Source organism: Berghia stephanieae, chromosome 14 (genome assembly GCF_034508935.2).
Source record: "Berghia stephanieae isolate SIO BIC M18660-M18661 chromosome 14, UCSD_Bste_1.3, whole genome shotgun sequence".
NCBI classification, from domain to species: domain Eukaryota; kingdom Metazoa; phylum Mollusca; class Gastropoda; order Nudibranchia; family Aeolidiidae; genus Berghia; species Berghia stephanieae.
This window is the reverse complement of record NC_088373.1, coordinates 18,164,613-18,188,892: the sequence shown is the minus strand read 5'-3', so window position 1 is coordinate 18,188,892 and position 24,280 is coordinate 18,164,613. Positions and strand designations below refer to the sequence as shown.

General features: G+C 36.1%; 1 protein-coding gene across 1 annotated transcript in view; it reads right to left on the bottom strand.

Moving 5' to 3' along the window:
• Positions 1-10,260: 10,260 nt before the first annotated feature.
• The window catches only part of LOC144959877 (dipeptidyl peptidase 9-like), a 62,789-nt gene continuing 48,769 nt past the window's right edge, over positions 10,261-24,280 (bottom strand). The window contains exons 18-22 of the mRNA XM_078892694.1: positions 24,206-24,255; positions 23,525-23,667; positions 20,917-21,028; positions 18,256-18,362; positions 10,261-15,113 (exon numbers count right to left, since the gene is read on the bottom strand). Of these exons, the coding sequence (XP_078748820.1) occupies positions 18,270-18,362; positions 20,917-21,028; positions 23,525-23,667; positions 24,206-24,255 (398 nt within the window). The 3' untranslated portion in view covers positions 10,261-15,113; positions 18,256-18,269. The remainder of the gene's footprint in view (positions 15,114-18,255; positions 18,363-20,916; positions 21,029-23,524; positions 23,668-24,205; positions 24,256-24,280) is intronic.

Sequence of the window (24,280 nt, the reverse complement as noted above, 5' to 3'; positions counted from 1 at the left end):
GCGAAAGACTATAAAATCCAATGTCATGTTCCATTATTCGATAATATCAAATATAATGTTGCTAAGATTTTTATCAATGACATTCTTAAAATTATTATTGGATTATAATCACTTTTCTCAAATTTTAGATTATTCCAAATTGACAGAGTAATTTGAGTTAGATCATTATTCCTGCCTTATTGACGAATTGCATCTTTCAACCGAAGTCATCTGCCGTAGTGTTTCTACCAAACGAATCATTATGAGATCACCTCTATTTCTACGATAGTTTAGTGAAGGCAAACCTAGATATTTTAATGTTTCTACATAACATAGATGTCAAATGTAAATGTCAGGTAAAAGTCCCATAGCGAATCCTGTACATTATCAAAACTATCTGCTCTATTTCTACGATAGATTAGTGAAGGCAAACCTAGATACTTTAATGTTTCTACATAACATAGATGTCAAATGTAAATGTCAGGTAAAAGTCCCATAGCGAATCCTGTACATTATCAAAACTATCTGCTCTATTTCTACGATAGTTTAGTGAAGGCAAACCTAGATACTTTAATGTTTCTACATAACATAGATGTCAAATGTAAATGTCAGGTAAAAGTCCCATAGCGAATCCTGTACATTATCAAAACTATCTGAACTTAGAAATATGCAGAAACGTATTTAAATCAAGATAGCTAAAATTATTATTATTATTATTATTATTATTATTATTATTATTATTATTATTATTATTATTATTATTATTATTATTATTATTTTTATTAAAATTATATTATTATTATTATTATAATTATTATTATTATTATTATTATTAAAATTTTATTATCAATATTCTTCGGTTTGTGTCCGTGTGATATGACATCCGTCTCCTACCGTACAGGTCTCTGGTTTGTGTCCGTGTGATATGACATCCGTCCTCTACCGTACAGGTCCCTGGTTTGTGTCCGTGTGATATGACATCCGTCTCCTACCGTACAGGTCTCTGGTTTGTGTCCGTGTGATATGACATCCATCTTCTACCGTACAGGTCTCTGGTTTGTGTCCGTGTGATATGACATCCGTCTCCTACCGTACAGGTCTCTGGTTTGTGTCCGTGTGATATGACATATGTTGTTGATCGGAAGTTGCTCTCAAACAGACTTCAAACCGATTTTAATATTCAAAATGATGTTTTGGACTGGTTTGAATCTTATCTTTCTGACCGCACACAGTGTGTTGCCATTGAAGATTCTCTTTCTGATATTAGTGTTCTGCAGTTTGGGGTACCCCAGGGTTCTGTCCTGGGGCCCATCTTATATACCTTGTATACAACATCCATAAATGCTATAATCTCGGCGTATGAGTTGAATTTTCACTTATATGCCGACGATACTCAAATTTATTTCCCTTTTACTAACGATACGAGAGTGGACATTGTATCTCGAGTGGAAGCGTGCGTGAAAGACATAAAAGATTGGATGGTTTTCAATAAATTAAAGTTAAATGAGGATAAAACGGAAATAATAAGTTTTTTATGGAAATAACCGGAAAAGAACAGAAATAGAATCACTGAGCATTGCTGGAAGTCAAATTAAGATTGTAAATGGTGGAAATGTCAGGAATTTATGTGTATATTTAGATTCACGATTGTGTATGGACGTTCATGTTAGTCAAGTTGCTCAGATTTGTCATCTTCATCTCCATAAAATTTATTGAATTAGACATCTTTTGGACACTGAGACTGTCAAAACATTAATGACATGATTTGTACTTAACAGAATAGATCACTGTAACGCTCTGTTACAATCGTCACCAAAATATATATAATTAGACAGCTTCAGAAAGTGGAAAATAGAGCTGCTAGAATGGTGACTGGTTGTGGGGTGAAAAAGGGTGTAACGCCGATTTTAATATCGTTGCATTGGCTCCCTACTAACAGCCAAATTGTGTTCAAAATTCTATGCTGTGCTTTTAAATGTTTTAATAAGACAGCTACTGTATACCTACAAAATATGGTTAATCTCTATGTGCCGGAGAGAGAACTTAGATCCAGTGGTCAAGATCTCTTCCAGGTTCCTCGCTGTAGATCGTCTTTTAGTGAGAGATCTTTTAACCAGTCGGCACCCGTCTTATGGAACCAACTGCCTTCATCCCTCAAAAAATGTCCAACATTTGAAAACTTTAAAAAGAAATTTAAAACAAATCTCTTTAGAAAATCATTTGATGTTTAACATTTCTATTAGGCCTACATGTTATAGATATCCTAAATTTTCATCTTGTAGCACAGTGCGTGGTAATTAAATTACAAATTGATTAATGCTATTCCAATACGATAGATTTTATGCTTAAATTATCAATTTATTGTTGTGTTTTATTTGCATTGTAAAGCGCCTCTGAGCACATTGTGGATCTAGGCACTATATAAATTCATTCATTCATCCGTCTCCTACCGTACAGGTCTCTGGTTTGTGTCCGTGTGATATGACATCCGTCTCCTACCGTACAGGTCTCTGGTTTGTGTCTGTGTGATATGACATCCGTCTTCTACCGTACAGGTCTCTGGTTTGTGTCCGTGTGATATGACATCCGTCTCCTACCGTACAGGTCTCTGGTTTGTGTCTGTGTGATATGACATCCGTCTCTTACCATACAGGTTCCTGGCTTGTGTCCGTGTGATATGACATCCGTCTTCTACCGTACAGGTCTCTGGTTTGTGTCCGTGTGATATGACATCCGTCTCTTACCTTACAGGGTCCTGGCTTGTGTCCGTGTGATATGACATCCGTCTTCTACCGTACAGGTCCCTGGTTTGTGTCTGTGTGATATGACATCCATATCATACCTTACAGTACAGGTCCCTGATTTGTGTCCGTGTGATATGACATATTCTAAAGGAACAGCACAATTCAACCCAATGTCAGCCCGTAGTCTGGTCTACCCAATATTAGCCTATGGTCTGGTCTACCCAATGTTAGCCTATGGTCTGTTCTACCCAATGATAATGATAGCCTATGGTCTTTTCTACCCAATGTTAGCTTGTGGTCTGGTCTACCCAATGTTAGCTGGTGGCCTGGTCTACCGCCCAATGTCAGCCCATGGCCTGGTCTACCAAATGTTTGCCCGTTGCCTGGTCTACCCAATGTAAGCCTGTTGCCTTGTCTACCCAATGATAGTGATAGCCTATGGTCTGGTCTACCCAATGGTCTGATCTAGCCAATGTCAGCCCATGGCCTGGTCTACCCAATGTTAGCCTATGGTCTGGTCTACCCAATGTCAGCCCATGGCCTGGTCTACCCAATGTTAGCCTATGGTCTGGTCTACCCAATGTTAGCCTATGGTCTGGTCTACCCAATGTCAGCCCATGGCCTGGTCTACCCAATGTTAGCCTATGGTCTGGTCTACCCAATGTTAGCCTATGGTCTGGTCTACCCAATGTTAGCCTATGGTCTGGTCTACCCAATGTTAGCCTATGGTCTGGTCTACCCAATGTCAGCCCATGGCCTGGTCTACCCAATGTTAGCCTATGGTCTGGTCTACCCAATGTTAGCCTATGATCTGGTCTCCCCAATGTTAGCCCATGGCCTGGTCTACCCAATGTTAGCCTATGGTCTGGTCTACCCAATGTTAGCCTATGGTCTGGTCTACCCAATGTTAGCCTATGATCTGGTCTCCCCAATGTTAGCCCATGGCCTGGTCTACCCAATGTTAGCAGACAGTCTGTTTTGCCCAATATATTAATATTACCGTTTTGAGACCGTTGGTCAAATTAAAAAGCAACCACAAGAAAGACCAAAAAAAAAACAAAAAACAAGAAAAAGAACAAAACAAAACAAAAACAAACAAACAGGCAAACATATAAAGACAACCAAAGAAAATAATCGGTTTTTGAAATTCTTTAATTTCCATCCTTGATTTCAATGCACACACACACACACACAAAGCAATTAAGACGTAGATAACTCAATGTAAACATTTGGGTTTCCAAACTGTCAACTTGTTATTACAATGGATAAAAACCATCTCACATTCGTATGATTAATAAAAAAACCCATTTCACATTCATATAGGTAATAAATAAAACCCTTCTCGCATTCAGATGATAAATAAAAATCCTGTCACATACGTATGATAAATAAAATTCAACGTACATCAATATGATAAATAAAAATCATCTCACATTCATATATAAATAAAAACCATCTCACATTCATGTGATGAATAATACCCTTCTCACATTCATGTGATGAATAAAAACCATCTCATATTCGTATGATTAATAAAAATAATCCCGCAATAATAGGGTCGATGAACAACCCTTTCACATTCATATGATTAATAAAATACCATCTCACAAACATACTATCGATAAAACCATCTCACATCCATATGATCCATGAAAACCATCTCACATTCCAACCATTCATACGATCCATGAAAACCATCTCACATTCCAACCATTCATACGATCCATGAAGACCATCTCACATTCAAACCATTCATACGATCCATGAAAACCATCTCACATTCCAACCATTCATACGATCCATGAAAACCATCTCATATTCAAACCATTCATACGATCCATGAAAACCATCTCATATTCAAACCATTCATACGATCCATGAAAACCATCTCACATTCAAACCATTCATACGATCCATGAAAACCATCTCACATTCAAACCATTCATACGATCCATGAAAACCATCTCACATTCCAACCATTCATACGATCCATGAAAACCATCTCATATTCAAACCATTCATACGATCCATGAAAACCATCTCACATTCAAACCATTCATACGATCCATGAAAACCATCTCATATTCAAACCATTCATACGATCCATGAAAACCATCTCATATTCAAACCATTCATACGATCCATGAAAACCATCTCACATTCAAACCATTCATACGATCCATTAAAACCATCTCATATTCAAACCATTCATACGATCCATGAAAACCATCTCATATTCAAACCATTCATATGATTCATGAAAACCATCTCACATTCAAACCATTCATACGATCCATGAAAACCATCTCACATTCAAACCATTCATACGATCCATGAAAACCATCTCATATTCAAACCATTCATACGATCCATGAAAACCATCTCACATTCAAACCATTCATACGATCCATGAAAACCATCTCATATTCAAACCATTCATACGATCCATGAAAACCATCTCACATTCAAACCATTCATACGATCCATGAAAACCATCTCATATTCAAACCATTCATATGATTCATGAAAACCATCTCACATTTAAACCATTCATACGATCCACGAAAACCATCTCATATTCAAACCATTCATACGATCCATGAAAACCATCTCACATTCAAACCATTCATACGATCCATGAAAACCATCTCATATTCAAACCATTCATACGATTCATGAAAACCATCTCATATTCAAACCATTCCTAATTCTTACAAACAAACAAAAATAAATAAAAATAATGACAAACCTGATAAAAAAATGAAATTTTTTGGTCAAATCTGAGATTGAAATTAACGTGTGACATGTTCTTATGAATGTGATGATAATGATGATGATGATGACGATAACAGCGATGATATTATGTCAAAGTCAACAAGATGCCAAACGGTATTTTAAAGTAAAAATGTGAAATGTTCGTTTTTGTCAGAAATTCAATTAATTCTCTCCAATAAATGAGAAAAACTCCTGAGTCCGTCTTCTTCTTTCTTTCTTTTTTTATTTTTTGCCTATCCAATCCAATTGTTCTCATCTGGCCCACTCCGGCATAATACCATTTTGATATGACAGGTCACATGTTATGATTAATTTAAATGCAAGGCAGGTCAACATGACATAAATCTATATGGGCAGAAATAATATCACAATATCATGTAATGCTGTCGACATCATTTCAACTGAAAACAACAAACCAATTGAAATGCTATTTTCTCCTAAAGGACAGTTGACAAGCTAGTTAACCAAATACTGATTAAAACCAAAAGGTTTCCCCGTTTATGCGGATTCTATCGTAGTAGTGACTGATCTTGGTATTGTCCCAAATTTTCTGAAGCAGCGAATAAGCAATAAGTGACGCTGTGAGAATTTGTAAAATGTAGGACAAGACATCATGGAGTAAACCATCCAAATAAATGGCACCCTTTGAGCCCAATGAGAAAATAAACAGAGGGGATCAAGATCTAAACCAATAAGAGCAACAATGGCAACTCGTTTTTAAGTAATGTATTTATGGTTTTAGTGTTTTTTGTTGTTGGATGAAGAAGGGTTTTGAGCACGTAATGTTCCATGTTTGGTATTTTGTTATTTTTTAAAGATACATTTTCATTGTAGTTTATAACTTTTAAAATAATTTTCAAAGATTCATCAGTTGAACACAATCGGGTCAATCTGATTTGAAAATGCCAAAGTGACCACAGGATTAAACCAAATGCTAATGGGGGGAAATAAATCTCTACAATCCACAGGAAGCTTTGATCAGAGTCTATACTTTGTGTGCTGAGAATAATTCTTCGATCAGAGTCCATACTTTGTATGCTGAGGTTGATTCTTCGATCAGAGTCTATACTTTGTATGCTGAGGTTGATTCTTTGATCAGAGTCCTATTTGTAGTGCTGAGGTTAATTCTTTGATCAGAGTCTATACTTTGTATGCTGAGGTTAATTCTTTGATCAGAGTCCATAATGTGTATGCTGAGGTTGATTCTTTGATCAGAGTCCATAATGTGTATGCTGAGGTTGATTCTTTGATCAGAGTCTATACTTTGTATGCTGAGGTTAATTCTTTGATCAGAGTCCATAATTTGATGCTGAGGTTAATTCTTTGATCAGAGTCCATAATTTGTATGCTGAGGTTGATTCTTTGATCAGAGTCCATAATTTGTGTGCTGAGGTTAATTCTTTGATCAGAGTCTATACTTTGTATGCTGAGGTTAATTCTTTGATCAGAGTCCATAATGTGTATGCTGAGGTTGATTCTTTGATCAGAGTCTATACTTTGTATGCTGAGGTTAATTCTTTGATCAGAGTCCATAATTTGTGTGCTGAGGTTAATTCTTTGATCAGAGTCCATAATTTGTGTGCTGAGGTTAATTCTTTGATCAGAGTCCATAATTTGTGTGCTGAGGTTAATTCTTTGATCAGAGTCTATACTTTGTATGCTGAGGTTGATTCTTTGATCAGAGTCCATAATTTGTGTGCTGAGGTTAATTCTTTGATCAGAGTCCATAATTTGTGTGCTGAGGTTAATTCTTTGATCAGAGTCAATAATTTGTGTGCTGAGGTTAATTCTTTGAAATTCCGAGGTTTCATGCTGAAGACGTTCTCACCAAAACATTCAATATTTGGCATTGGTATCATGACAAAGCACAGGAATTTGGAATGGCAGTTCCTTTTGATAACTTTGAGCCTTTTGGCAATGGTCGCAGATCTTAAATTTCACTTGTGAAGACGATGACGATAACTGTCCTATTCTGTTATCTTCTATTTTATAAACTTTGTAAAAAAACTTTATATAAAAAAAAAGTAGGATCACTAATAGGAGACAAGGAAGACTTAGAAAGAAGAAAAAGTTTATCGACGGCTGCACTAAATAAATTATTATATGTATGGATTAGAAAAGATTAAATAAAATTAAACACTAAAATAAAATTATACACAACCCTTGTAAAATCCGGGCTTTTATACAACTGTGGAACATGGGCACTGACTGGAACTGAAGAGCAAAGATTAGACAGATTCCATAGAAAACAACTGAAAAGAGTCCTGAATATACGATACCCGACAAAAAATAAGCAATAAAATACTGTATGAAAAATGTAATGAAAGACCCTTATCCGTTCAAATCCTGGAGGCAAGATGGCGGGATTTTGGGCATATACTCAGAAGAGATGTAAATATACCAGTTAATAAAGCCATGAATACTTTTTTCACCCCATCTGGACACAAGAAATATCAAGGTAGACCACCCACATCAATTCACACTGTCCTCAATAGAGACCTAAAATGCCTTCAAAATAACAAAGTATTGAAATCAAAGGAAGACCTTACGAAATTAGTATCCACAGCAAAAGACCGTGAAAAGTGGAAGGAAACGACACAGATGATTAGAGAGGCAGCTGAGGCATCCCGATCGGATGATTAGGAAGCGAAAGGCCTCAAGTCAGTAAGTCAGTCAGTATAAACTTTGTAGGAATGCAGCAAGGACAGTCAGACCTGCTGACATGACCTACAAGTGTTGTAGATGTGTTATATCAGACCTTCTCTCTCGATGTCTTGTGTAAATAAAATTGAAATAGAAATAAAATGAAAGAATAAAGGAAACTAAACAAAAAGGACTCATAAGATAAGAGATGGCCCTCCTCATAAAAGACTAGGTCTAGACACTTCAGCACGGTTTCCTCAAACTTCTCAGGACAAGCAAAAAAATGTTAGAGGAAACCGTGCCTTGCCAAAAACATAATTGATGGAGAGGAGGAGGAGGAGGAAGGGGGCAGTGAAACTCAGCTGTATGGTTATTGCTTCGTATTCGGAAGATACCTAGTTCGAATATCTACCGCATTATGTGAAGTTAGCCAACTGTCCCTAGCTCAATTTGAAGTGATGAGCTGCAGATTTATTTAATTTACTTTATTTCTATTTTGAGGGAGATAACTATATACATGATATATTACAAGGGGTTGGTGGGTGTGTGTGTGTGTGTGTGTGTGTGTGTGGTGTGTGTATTTACCGTCGTTGCCAACGATTAGCAAATCCTGAAATTAGAATGACTGGGTGGGGTTCTTGGCCTCCAATAGTGGGGCAGGGTGGCACTTATTGTGTCTTATATCCCTGTATATCTGTTTTCCAATTTGCTTTCTGTCTTTGTCTAGGAATGAGATTACTTGGTTTTGTCCTGGCCCTCGCTGGAGTCCTGGCTGGGAGGGAAACAGTCAAATGCATAGTTATTGTTTTGGGAGATGACATTTTTTTCCTTGTAAATCATCTCTCTGTTATGTATTATTATATTTGTTATTTTGAATTTATAATTATAATGTAAGCATTTGAGTGTATTCATCTTAGTAGGGACCTATGCTTGTATCTGGATGAGACTTTAAGGTGATCTCAAACTAAGTACATTGATGGCATGCTCTTGGAATCTACACCAATTCCACATTTGTACAATTCCCATTCGTCTTACCTTTTCTTGTGTGTTTTAATTGCAATTCTAGAACTTTTTACTATCCTTTTTTCTTCCTTTTTACCGGCGCTGATATGACCTATATGTGTTGCAAGCGCCATAAAACCCTTAAAAACGAAACAAATTTGAATGAATGGTGAAGTAATAAGAATAAGCAGAGAGGTGTCAGTTATAGTGACAGAGTGTATCATACCTGCAGTGTAGATAGACATACACATACGTAACTGACAATGTCAGTGTAGATAGACATACACATACGTAACTGACAATGTCAGTGTAGATAGACATACACATACGTAACTGACAATGTCAGTGTAGATAGACATACACATACGTAACTGACAATGTCAGTGTAGATAGACATACACATACGTAACTGACAATGTCAGTGTAGATAGACATACACATACGTAACTGACAATGTCAGTGTAGATAGACATACACATACATTACTGACAATGTCAGTGTAGATAGACATACACATACGTAACTGACAATGTCAGTGTAGATAGACATACACATACGTAACTGACAATGTCAGTGTAGATAGACATACACATACGTAACTGACAATGTCAGTGTAGATAGACATACACATGACACATACGTAACTGACAATGTCACAGGAAATCATCAGTGGTCAAAATCATTGGTCGCATTAAAAAAAAGAACAAATAAACTTTAATTAATTTTTGTTTTACGTTGGGTGGGTGAAATTAGTTCAAGGATGCTAAAAATAGATTTTATAGTCGTAAGTATAAAAACTTGGATTCCATTTGCATTTCAGTGTTTTAATGAGGACAGAAGAGGAAGTTTCTTAGAGTGTCAAAACCTCAAATTTCCCAGTATCGATCATTTTGACACGGAAATTCCCCCCTTCCCCCGGCATAATACCATTTCAAATTGATGAGTCACAAATGTTGAGTTAACCTTGACCCTAGACTCAAACCATTTAGTGTGATGTGATAGAGTCAGATGTGTACAGAGAGCAGTTGATCACTTTGTTTCGGTTTGCTGATCAAAAGTTGTGTGCAAAAATAAATAAAACAATTTCAAATAACGAAAATACGAAATAAACAGGAAATGTATCAGGATCAAAATTTTTTTGTTTCAAATGTTTTCTTCTTTGAAGTCGTTCTACTCATTACTGTAGATGACAAAGGTTTCTGTATCTGTTACATCTTCCATTCATTACTGTAGAAGACAAAGGTTTCTATATCTGTTACATCTTCCACTCATTACTGTAGATGACAAAGGTTTCTATATCTGTTACATCTTCCATTCATTACTGTAGATGACAAAGGTTTCTATATCTGTCACATCTTCCATTCATTACTGTAGATGACAAAGGTTTCTATATCTGTCACATCTTCCACTAATTACTGTAGATGACAAAGGTTTCTATATCTGTCACATCTTCCACTCATTACTGTAGATGACAAAGGTTTCTATATCTGTTACATCTTCCACTAATTACTGTAGATGACAAAGGTTTCTATATCTGTCACATCTTCCACTAATTACTGTAGATGACAAGGTTTCTATATCTGTCACATCTTCCATTCATTACTGTAGATGACAAAGGTTTCTATATCTGTCACATCTTCCACTCATTAATGTAGATGACAAAGGTTTCTGTATCTGTTACATCTTCCATTCATTACTGTAGATGACAAAGGTTTCTATATCTGTCACATCTTCCACTCATTACTGTAGATGACAAAGGTTTCTATATCTGTCACATCTTCCACTAATTACTGTAGATGACAAAGGTTTCTATATCTGTCACATCTTCCACTCATTACTGTAGAAGACAAAGGTTTCTATATCGGTCACATCTTCCACTAATTACTGTAGATGACAAAGGTTTCTATATCTGTCACATCTTCCACTCATTACTGTAGAAGACAAAGGTTTCTATATCTATCACATCTTCCACTCATTACTGTAGATGACAAAGGTTTCTATATCTGTCACATCTTCCACTAATTACTGTAGATGACAAAGGTTTCTATATCTGTTAAATCTTCCATTCATTACTGTAGAAGACAAAGATTTCTATATCTGTCACATCTTCCATTCATTACTGTAGATGACAAAGGTTTCTATATCTGTTACATCTTCCACTAATTACTGTAGATGACAAAGGTTTCTATATCTGTCACATCTTCCATTCATTACTGTAGATGACAAAGGTTTCTATATCTGTCACATCTTCCATTCATTACTGTAGATGACAAAGGTTTCTATATCTGTTACATCTTCCATTCATTACTGTAGATGACAAAGGTTTCTATATCTATCACATCTTCCATTCATTACTGTAGATGACAAAGGTTTCTATATCTGTTACATCTTCCATTCATTACTGTAGATGACAAAGGTTTCTATATCTGTTACATCTTCCATTCATTACTGTAGATGACAAAGGTTTCTATATCTATCACATCTTCCATTCATTACTGTAGATGACAAAGGTTTCTATATCTGTTACATCTTCCATTCATTACTGTAGATGACAAAGGTTTCTATATCTGTTACATCTTCCATTCATTACTGTAGAAGACAAAGATTTCTATATCTGTCACATCTTCCATTCATTACTGTAGATGACAAAGGTTTCTATATCTGTCACATCTTCCATTCATTACTGTAGATGACAAAGGTTTCTATATCTATCACATCCTCCATTCATTACTGTAGAAGACAAAGGTTTCTATATCTATCACATCTTCCACTCATTAGTGTAGATGACAAAGGTTTCTATATGTCACATCTTCCATTCATTACTGTAGATGACAAAGGTTTCTATATCTGTTACATCTTCCACTAATTACTGTAGATGACAATGGTTTCTATATCTGTTACATCTTCCATTCATTACTGTAGATGCCAAATGTTTCTATATCTGTTACATCTTCCACTAATTACTGTAGATGACAAAGGTTTCTATATCTATCACATCTTCCATTCATTACTGTAGATGACAAAGGTTTCTGTATCTGTCACATCTTCCACTAATTACTGTAGATGACAAAGGTTTCTATATCTCTCACATCTTCCATTCATTACTGTAGATGACAAAGATTTCTGTATCTGTCACATCTTCCACTAATTACTGTAGATGACAAAGGTTTCTATATCTGTCACATCTTCCACTAATTACTGTAGAAGACAAAGGTTTCTATATCTATCACATCTTCCATTCATTACTGTAGATGACAAAGGTTTCTATATCTGTCACATCTTCCACTAGTTACTGTAGATAACAAAGGTTTCTATATCTGTTACATCTTCCATTCATTACTGTAGATGACAAAGGTTTCTATATCTGTTACATCTTCCATTCATTACTGTAGATGACAAAGGTTTCTATATCTGTTACATCTTCCATTCATTACTGTAGATGACAAAGGTTTCTATATCTATCACATCTTCCATTCATTACTGTAGATGACAAAGGTTTCTATATCTGTTACATCTTCCACTCATTACTGTAGATGACAAAGGTTTCTATATCTGTCACATATTCCATTCATTACTGTAGATGACAAAGGTTTCTATATCTATCACATCTTCCACTAATTACTGTAGATGACAAAGGTTTCTATATCTGTCACATCTTCCACTCATTACTGTAGATGACAAATGTTTCTATATCTGTCACATCTTCCACTAATTACTGTAGATGACAAAGGTTTCTATATCTGTCACATCTTCCACTCATTACTGTAGATGACAAATGTTTCTATATCTGTTACATCTTCCATTCATTACTGTAGATGACAATGGTTTCTATATCTGTTACATCTTCCACTAATTACTGTAGATGACAAAGGTTTCTATATCTGTCACATCTTCCACTAATTACTGTAGATGACAAATGTTTCTATATCTGTCACATCTTCCATTCATTACTGTAGATGACAAAGGTTTCTATATCTGTTACATCTTCCACTAATTACTGTAGATGACAAATGTTTCTATATCTGTCACATCTTCCACTAATTACTGTAGATGACAAAGGTTTCTGTATCTGTTACATCTTCCATCATTACTGTAGATGACAAAGGTTTCTATATCTGTCACATCTTCCATTATTACTGTAGAAGACAAAGGTTTTATCTGTAATTCCCTTAGTATACAAGTTCTATATCTGTCACATTCCATATTACTGTAGATGACAAAGGTTTCTGTATCTGTCTACATCTTCCACTCATTACTGTAGATGACAAAGGTTCTATATGTTCATCTTCATAATTATGTAATGAAGTTTTGTTTGTTGTTTGTTGTTGCTTTAGGTCTCTTCCAACACAATTGAGGTTATATGAGAGACCGCTGAAACAAAAAAACAAGCAATCTAACAAAAATAGTACAAATGTAAATCAAAATCATAACCTAAAGATATCATAAGCTAAATTATAAATAACCAAGAACAAACAGGCAGAAGATTTACAGAAAAAAAAAAATATCCCCTGTCAAAAATACAATCACAAACCAAAGAAGCAGGATAGGCTAGTAAAGAGAAGAAGAAACGACATCACTATCGGATCGTACACCCATGCGAACATCATAGGTATATGATTCAAGGGTGATGCTCCCATCCAAGACAAAGGTTTCTATATCTGTCACATCTTCCACTAATTACTGTAGATGACAAAGGTTTCTATATCTGTCACATCTTCCATTCATTACTGTAGATGACAAAGGTTTCTGTATCTGTTACATCTTCCACTAATTACTGTAGAAGACAAATGTTTCTATATCTGTCACATCTTCCACTCATTACTGTAGATGACAAAGGTTTCTGTATCTGTTACATCTTCCATTCATTACTGTAGATGACAAAGGTTTCTATATCTGTCACATCTTCCACTAATTACTGTAGATGACAAAGGTTTCTGTATCTGTTACATCTTCCATTCATTACTGTAGATGACAAAGGTTTCTGTATCTGTTACATCTTCCACTCATTACTGTAGATGACAAAGGTTTCTATATCTGTTACATCTTCCACTAATTACTGTAGATGACAAATGTTTCTATATCTGTTACATCTTCCATTCATTACTGTAGATGACAAAGGTTTCTATATCTGTCACATCTTCCATTCATTACTGTAGATGACAAAGGTTTCTATATCTGTCACATCTTCCACTAATCACTGTAGATGACAAAGGTTTCTATATCTGTCACATCTTCCACTAATTACTGTAGAAGACAAAGGTTTCTATATCTATCACATCTTCCACTCATTACTGTAGATGACAAAGGTTTCTATATCTGTTACATCTTCCATTCATTACTGTAGATGACAAAGGTTTCAATATCTGTTACATCTTCCATTCATTACTGTAGATGACAAAGGTTTCTATATCTGTTACATCTTCCATTCATTACTGTAGATGACAAAGGTTTTTATATCTGTCACATCTTCCATTCATTACTGTAGATGACAAAGGTTTCTATATCTGTCACATCTTCCATTCATTACTGTAGATGACAAATGTTTCTATATCTGTCACATCTTCCATTCATTACTGTAGATGACAAAGGTTTCTATATCTGTCACATCTTCCATTCATTACTGTAGATGACAAAGGTTTCTATATCTGTCACATCTTCCACTCATTACTGTAGATATGACTTTTGACAAAGGTTTCTGTATCCGTCACACCTTGCAGTCATTGGTACAAGAGAATTATTATCATTATTCACTGAGATTTAACTGATATGCTTGTAATGTCTCGTTATGCAACCTTAAACAATGAAATTAACAAGTCACATATAAATAAATAAATCTTAAATTAATACACCACAATATTTGAATGTTTTTACAGTAATAAAACACCAGAATCCCAAGCACAGCAAGACGACATGATATTGTCCTTTGTAGGGATGGATATCACACTCGATGTAACAAACAGACTGTTTCATCTGAAAAGGAAAGAAATTTTTACAAAATAACCCCACATTACAGGAAAACATATAAAATGTCCAACATACTGAAACGCCCGTGACGATTGACGTTAAGTTAGATAAGTAGACACTTTGTATAAATAATTGTGCGATTGTGGTTTATGTTTAAAACCATCACAGAGTTTGGAATTCTCGGAATTCTCTGTTTTCTGTCATTCTAACTATGAAATAAGATTGTCTTCATTGTGTATTACAGTGATTTATATTACACAATTAAGGTATCCCAAACATAAAAGTCCCAGTAGCTCAGTTGATAGAGCACTCGCTTCACAATCAAAGGGACTGAGATTGATCCTGGATGCAGTCTGACCCCCCTGATAGCCCAGCAGTTATTGGGTAGCTAGATCTGTTAGATCTGCAGAAAGTACTAATGTCCTATCCAAAGATAGCAAGTAATTGTTATCGTCTGTTTCATGCTATAGAAAACTGGATAAACTTCGGCTCCATGGGTTGCATGGCTCTGAAGGACAACTTTTTTCAAACATAAAAATGGCTTTGACTGTGGAATGAATGGCTTTTTTTCAAACATAAAAATGGCTTTGACTGTGAAATGAATTGCTTTTTTTCAAACATAAAAATGGCTTTGACTGTGGAATGAATGGCAAGTCCATTTCCAGTCGACCTCAGTAAATTCTCTGCATGAATGTTTAAATTTTAATCAAATTTATTACAGTTGATCGCATCAGTTTTTAAAATTAAATTTGGCAGTAAAGTGTACAGGGAGTTAATTATTTCTCAAAATGTGAGTAATTTATAATTAACGATAATTTCCCTTCAATAAACAACATAAAAATCAAATTTATATCATAGTTCCTATTACTTTCTAAATATTTCCTTTTTGTAAATTTCTTTGCGTTCACAACCAAGTTACACTTGAGATAGCAATATGCAGAGTTTACAACATAAAAAAGTGCATGTAATGACCTTGAGTCAATAGCGCTCAACAAATAATTGTTATCGTGACCCCAAGGTCAAGCCCCCACTAAGGTGAAGGGGGATGACTGGGTGGTAAGGTGTTGGTCAGGTTGAGTTCATGAAACAACTAAAGGCACAGCTTTTCGTTTCTATGTCAGGTAAAGGAAGTGGGGATGGATAGGCCAGATAGAAAACTTGCCAGCAACAATACAAGATTGGCTCTCCCATGGAATCCCCAAAATGGAAGAAGACCAGGGAGGTCAAGTTGCCGAGTGACGCAGACGATTGGAGAGAGCAAAGAGGGATGGATATACATTAGAGTAAGTGGGGATGACCAATGCTCTGACTAGGGTTAAGAACTTCAGTCAAGAACAGAATAGTCCTTCAGAGCCACTGGACCCATAGAATTCCCTTTAATCATCCCATAGGGAAATTTGTCTCCAAGGGAATAACCCAGGCGTCAGCCGCAGTGCAGTGCCACAAATTAAGCTAGGGCGAGGTGACTAGGCCACACAGCGCAGCAGCAGGTGATCGAACGTGGTACCTTTTTGGTTCGAAGCAAAGACCGTACAGCTGAGCCACGATGCCCCTAGAACCAGAGTTTATCCCATTTTCTATAGCATATATGGAAAATAGTAATTGCTTGCTACCCTTTGGATAGGAGGCTAGTCTATCGCAAAGTATTTCCCATCAGATCTAACAGACCCAGCAACCCAATCACTACTGTGTGGAACTGGAGGGGTTGGAAAAAAAACTTCAATTTCACCTGGGATCAATCTCTGTCCCTTTGCGTGTGAAGCGAGTGCTCTACCAACTGAGCTATCGGGACCCCTTTGAGAATAGAATGAGGGAATCTTGTTTTGTCATTACCTGTACCTGTGTTATCCCTGTCACAGATGGTGTTTTGTCATTACCTGTGTTATCCCTTTTGTTATTACCTGTGTTATCCCTTTTGTCATTACCTGTCTTATCCCTTTTGTCATTACCTGTGTTATCCCTTTTGTTATTACCTGTGTTATCCCTTTTGTTATTACCTGTGTTATCCCTTTTGTCATTACCTGTGTTATCCCTTTTGTCATTACCTGTGTTATCGCTTTTGTCATTACCTGTGTTATCCCTGTCACAAATGGTGTTTTGTCATTACCTGTGTTATCCCTTTTGTCCTTACCTGTGTTATCCCTTTTGTCATTATCTGTGTTATCCCTTTTGTCATTACCTGTGTTATCCCTTTTGTTATTACCCGTGTTATCCCTGTAACAAATGGTATTTTGTCATTACCTGTGTTATCCCTGTCACAAACGGTGTTTTGTCATTACCTGTGTTATCCCTTTTGTCATTACCTGTGTTATCCCTGTCACAAATGGTGTTTTGTCATTACCTGTGTTATCCCTGTCATAAACGTGTTTTGTCATTACCTGTGTTATCTCTTTTGTCATTACCTGTGTTATCCCTTTTGTCATTACCTGTGTTATCCCTTTTGTCATTACCTGTGTTATCCCTTTTGTCATTACCTGTGTTATCCCTGTCACAAATGGTGTTTTGTCATTACCTGTGTTATCTCTTTTGTCATTACCTGTGTTATCCCTTTTGTCATTACCTGTGTTATTCCTGTCACAAACGGTGTTTTGTCATTACCTGTGTTGTCTCTTTTGTCATTACCTGTGTTATCCCTTTTGTCATTACCTGTGTTATCCCTGTCACAAATGGTGTTTTGTCATTACCTGTGTTATCTCTTTTGTCATTACCTGTGTTATCCCTGTCACAAATGGTGTTTTGTCATTACCTGTGTTATCTCTTTTGTCATTACCTGTGTTATCCCTTTTGCCATTACCTGTGTTATCCCTTTTGTCATTACCTGTGTTATCCCTTTTGTCATTACCTGTGTTATCTCTTTTGTCATTACCTGTGTTATCCCTGTCACAAATGGTGTTTTGTCATTACCTGTGTTATCTCTTTTGTCATTACCTGTGTTATCCCTTTTGTCATTACCTGTGTTATCCCTGTCACAAATGGTGTTTTGTCATTACCTGTGTTATCCCTTTTGTCATTACCTGTGTTATCCTTGTCACAAACGGTGTTTTGTCATTACCTGTGTTATCCCTTTTGTCATTACCTGTGTTATCCCTTTTGTCATTACCTGTGTTATCCCTTTTGTCATTACCTGTGTTATCCCTTTTGTCATTACCTGTGTTATCCCTGTCACAAATGGTCTTGTAAAAACTTGAGGACGGTTGTCTTGTAATGTTCTATAGCATCGTGACTACGAATGCCGTGTCTTTCATTGGGGTAGACCTGATCACAACAAAATGGAACAAAAGATTCAATTATCAACTCACTGAAATCGAACACAACTGTCAAACAACCCTCCAGTCACGACTAACACCCATATTTCCAGTATCCCTTTTTCTAAGAGAAATAAAAAATGTTTAAACAAAAAAAAAAAGAAGAAAACCTGAGCATTCACATAGTGAAATATCAAGTAGCAATGGCAAAAGCGCTTAACAAGGAGTCCCTAGCCAAAAGCAACACTTAACATGTAGGACAAGACATGATGCCTGTTAGACATTTGATGATGTATTGGTGCTTGAGACATTTGATGATGTATTGGTGCTTGAGACATTTGATGATGTATTGGTGCTTGAGACATTTAATCATGTATTGATGCTTGAGACATTTGATGATGTATTGGTGCTTGAGACATTTGATGATGTATTGGTGCTTGAGACATTTGATGATGTATTGGTGTTTGAGACATTTGACGATGTATTGGTGCTTGAGACATTTGATGATATATTGGGGTTGGAGACATTTGATGATGTATTGGTGCTTGAGACATTTGATGATGTATTGGTTTGAAACATTTGATGATGTATTGGTGCTTGAGACATTTGATGATGTATTGGTGCTTGAGACATTTGATGATGTGTTGGTGCTTGAGACATTTGATGATGTACTGGTGCTTGAGACATTTGATGATTTATTTATGCTTGAGATATTTGATGATGTATTGGTGCTTGAGACATTTGATGATGCATTGGTGCTTGAGACATTTGACGATGTATTGGTGCTTGAGACATTTGATGATGTATTGGTGCTTGAGACATTTGACGATTATTGGTGCTTGAGACATTTGATGATGTATTGGTGCTTGAGACATTTGACGATTATTGGTGCTTGAGACATCTGATGATGTATTGGTGCTTGAGACATTTGATGAAGCATTGGTGCTTGAGACATTTGATGATGTATTGGTGCTCGAGACATTTGATGATGTATTGGTGCTTGAGACATTTAGTGATGTATTGGTGCTTGAGACATTTGATGATATATTGGGGCTGGAGACATTTGATGATGTATTGGTGCTTGAGACATTTGATGATGTATTGGTTTAAAACATTTGACGATGTATTGGTGCTTGAGACATTTGATGATGTATTGGTGCTTGAGACATTTGAAGATTATTGGTGCTTGAGACATTTGATGATGTATTGGTGCTTGAGACATTTGATGATGTATTGGTGCTTGAGACATTTGATGATGTATTGGTGCTTGAGACATTTGATGATGTATTGGTGCTTGAGACATTTGATGATATATTGGTGCTTGAGACATTTGATGATGTATTGGTGCTTTAGACATTTGATGGTGTATTGGTGCTTGAGACATTGACGATGTATTGGTGCTTGAGACATTTGATGATGTATTGGTGCTTGAGACATTTGATGATATATTGGTGCTTGAGACACTTGACGATTATTGGTGCTTGAGACATTTAATGATGTATTGGTGCTTGAGACATTTGATGATGTATTGGTGCTTGAGACATTTGATGATGCATTGGTGCTTGAGACACTTGACGATGTATTGGTGCTTGAGACATTTAACGATATATTGGTGCTTGAGACATTTGATGATATATTGGGGCTGGAGACATTTGATGATGTATTGCTGCTTGAGACATATGATTATGTATTGGTGCTTGAGACATTTGATGATATATTGGTTTGAGACATTTGATGATGTTATTGGTGCTTGAGACATTTGATGATGTCTTGGTGCTTGAGACATTTAATCACGTATTGGTGATTGAGACATTTGATCATATATTGGTGCTTGAGACATTTGATGATGTATTAGTGCTTGAGACTTTTGATGATGGATTATTGCTTGAGACATTTAATGATGTATTGGTGCTTGAGATATTTAATGATTTATTGTTGCTTGAGACAATTGATGATGTATTGGTGCTTGAGACATTTGATGATATATTGGTGCTTGAGACATTTGATGATGTATTGGTGCTTAAGACATGTGATGATGTATTGGTGCTTGAGACATTTGATGATGTATTGGTGCTTGAGACATTTCTGTCATTTCAGCCTCAGGAAAGAGAGAAAAAAGTTGATAAATCTGAAATATATCTGATCTAGCAGGCTCAAAGGAAATATAAGACAAAAGAATGCAGAAGAACAAGAAAATGGGAGTAAAGTCAATCCACAAATACAGGGAAGTAAAATATCAATGCACAAAGAAAAGCATTTCAAGTCAACAAGAGCATTTATATAGGACAATATCCACTTGACATGCTCAAAGCATTTTACAAGGGATCAACAGCCAACAGCAACACTTGACATGTAGGTAGAGACATCACACCTCTTAGTCGATATAACACTTTTTATTTTCACTGACAGAAACAGTGAGAGAATGTGAGTAAAGAGCCTTTTCCAAGGACTCAACTCTGCGCCACTATGAGTGGGACTCAAAACAGGGATCCCTGTGAGTGTCCTCGTTGTACAAGAGCACATAGCCACACAAAAAAGAATAAAGAATGGGATGTTGGATTGACCTGCAATTGTAACGGTTTGAATGCGGAGACCATGCTGTTGATGAGGACACTGGAGTGGTTAAAATGGACATTCTCGTCTATCAGGCCATGGATCAACAACAGTCGAGTGTCACTGAAAAAAATATCAAAATACAAGGATGAGGCTGTGGCAAAACAGACATCAATAGGAAATAAACTCCTATACAAAATTATTTAAACATCAAAACTGGCAAAACAGGTGGTTATCCTAAAGATTGTCACAAAAACAGACATCAATAGGAAATAAACTCCTATACAAACTTATTTAAACATCAAAACTGTGTCAAAACAGGTGGTTATCCTAAAGATTGTCACAAAAACAGACATTAATAGGAAACTCCTATACAAAAATAGACTAAAAACTGACAATCTGGTATCAATATAATAGCAATAATATATAGCTTGAAAAAGTCTGGACAAATATTTTTGGACTATTTGAAGATATATTTCTGATATCATGTTGGTGCCAGATTGGCAATCATCAAATATTTTCTACAAACAAGCATGGGAGACGATCATAATTTTTACTTTATAATTTTGCGCCTTTGCATATGTGAAATGCACTTAATTTTTTTTTAAAACCTCACCAGTCCTAGCTGCCACATCAACAATAACAACATGCATAACTATGTTTGACCTTCAACGTTTATGATCTGAGGGAATTTTGTGAAAACTAATCACCCAACTCTGGCAGTCTTCAAACAAAAACAAAGAGTTGGGTGACAGTCTTCAAACAAAAACAAAGAGTTGGGTGACAGTCTTCAAACAAAAACAAAGAGTTGGGTGACAGTCTTCAAACAAAAACATAGAGTTGGGTGACAGTCTTCAAACAAAAACAAAGAGTTGGGTGACTTACAGGCCAGACTCTGACATGAAATCCGCAGGGAACAAGAAACAGATGGCGGCCTACAATAAGCTGGAGAGTCAATGGCCTAAGTGACTTCAACTTCATTCTATAAATCTATTTGTTTTATAAAGGACAGTGAAAGTGTTGCTGCTTGAAACTGGAGGAATTGAAAACTAGGAAATGAAATAATAATAATAATAATGCTGAAAACTTATATAGTGCTATAACTCCGAGACACCAGACTCAAAGCTTAAACAAAGATGATGTGGACATTTCGGGTTTGCCCCTTTTCAACAAAACATTAAAGACTTTAAGGAGAATTCTATTTCCTGTCCCATCATTGTTTTGTTTATTCATCTTCACCATTCTCACATCTCCCATTCTTCTTGAGTATTTTATTCATCGTGTTTTCTTGAACGGATGCTTCCATTTCATTTCTTATTGTTATTTATAGTTTTATAAAGGCAATGGGGTTCCTGAAAGATCAGTTGGTAGAGGACTCGCTTCACAAGATAAGGAACCGTGATCGATCCCGGGTGTAGTTTAAATTTTTTTGTGACCCCCATTGTCCACCCATCAGTGATTGGGTAACTGGGTCTGTTACATCTGGTGGAAAGTACTTTGTGATAGACTAGCGTCCTATGGAAACTGGGATAAACTCCTTGACATCATGGGTCTATTGGTTCTGAAGGACTACAGAAGAAAGGGCAATGGCTGCAAGTTTTTAAAGCAACAAAAACTGAAATCCAGGGTTGGCAACCTCAATACAAGAAAAACATTGCTTGTCCAAAACAGTCGGATCTGGGACAAAGTGTACAATTGGAAAATGGAACCCTTCAGTCATCTCTCACTGCCTGCCCTTGGGTAATTTGGGAAATAGAAAATCTTATAACAAGTTTATGTGGGTGAACTATTTCATAAGAAAAACTTGAAAAAAAAAATTATTATGAGCAATGCAAACTTACCACATAAAGCTATCAAACAACAATTGTTAAAATATACATTTCAGGCAGCAAGGAGAATGCCAAGAAAACTTCTGAGAACTAGTACAGAATAGAAACAATTTTTTGGATTAAAATGTTTAGATATGATTCTCATTAAAAACAACAACAACAACAACATACAATCTGACAAAGGTGAAAAGAAGAAAATCAAGATTACACTTGCCAACTTTTCAAAATGACAAAAAGGGAATTTTAGATCAGTCAAACCTAAGACTGCCTCACTGACAACTAAAAGCAAATCCAAAGAGCAAATAAAAGACAAAACAATAATTTACAGTTCCATGACTATTTTGTAGAGTATGTGTTGTTTTGTTTGTCATCCTGTTGCTATGACCAGATCCAAGTCAAACGAATACTTGAAAACGAGGCACTGTAGACGTTCTATACAATATCATAATATCAAACATAACCATGGTGATTAAACTATATTACAATATCCACATGTCTAATATTAATATTCCCTTTTAAGAATATTAAAAATGTGAAGCTCTAATTGGGAAAATCTATCTATAATCGGGAGTCAGGGAACAGGGCAACCAGATCAGGAATTTCTCAATCAAATCAGAAGGGTTGGCAGATCTGCTTTTCTGGCCTGGAGTTGGCAGCCCTGGCAATCCCACAGTTTTATAGTCATTTAATTCCAAATCCACCTGGCTCTACCTGACAATATACCATTTAGAGTTGACGGGTGACATTTGACAGTCAAGAAACAAAAGAGTGGCAAATAGTCCAGACTGACCTTTCAGGAATGAGGTCAATGTAGGACAAGACACTTCCATTCTTGTAAGCATGGGGATTATGCTGGGGCAGACCCAAGTACCTCTCTGTGTAACCCGTGTCATAGAGTTCCCAGTCCACCACTGGGGCACCCGCTATGGCAACCTAGTCATAAAGATAAAACATTTCAACATTCCAATGTTCATTGTAAGTGTTTGTACTTTGCTGCTCGAAGCTCGAAGAAATAAATAACAATGTGAAATTGAATGTAAGCTTAAATTTAATTATGAAAACAGATGAAATGGATGTTTTGGGTTTCCCCTTTATCAAAAAACATGATGAATGAAACACTACAGATGAATGAGATGATGTGGTAGTGGCCACTAGTGGCCATCTATCTGTTTTCGTAATTAAATTTAAGCTTACATTCAATTTCACATTGTTATTTATTTCAATGTTCCATGTAAGCATGCGGGTTGTGGTTTATGTCCGATGGTTTTCAGGGTTTGACGGCCCTTGCCACACATTGAGGTCATTTCAGCACCAGTAAAAAGACAGAAAATGGGATAGTCAAAAGATCTGGATTTATTATTGAAAGCACATGAGAAAAAATTAAGACAAAGGGGAAATGGTTCAAATAGCGAACCACCCTTTGATGAAAAAATTCAAACATGAATACAAACTGTAAATTTCAGCCCCTTACCTTAAATACATCCCTTCGTTGTGTCAGACCCATCAGAGCTAAATATCCACCTGGATTGAAAAGAAAAGAAAGCAA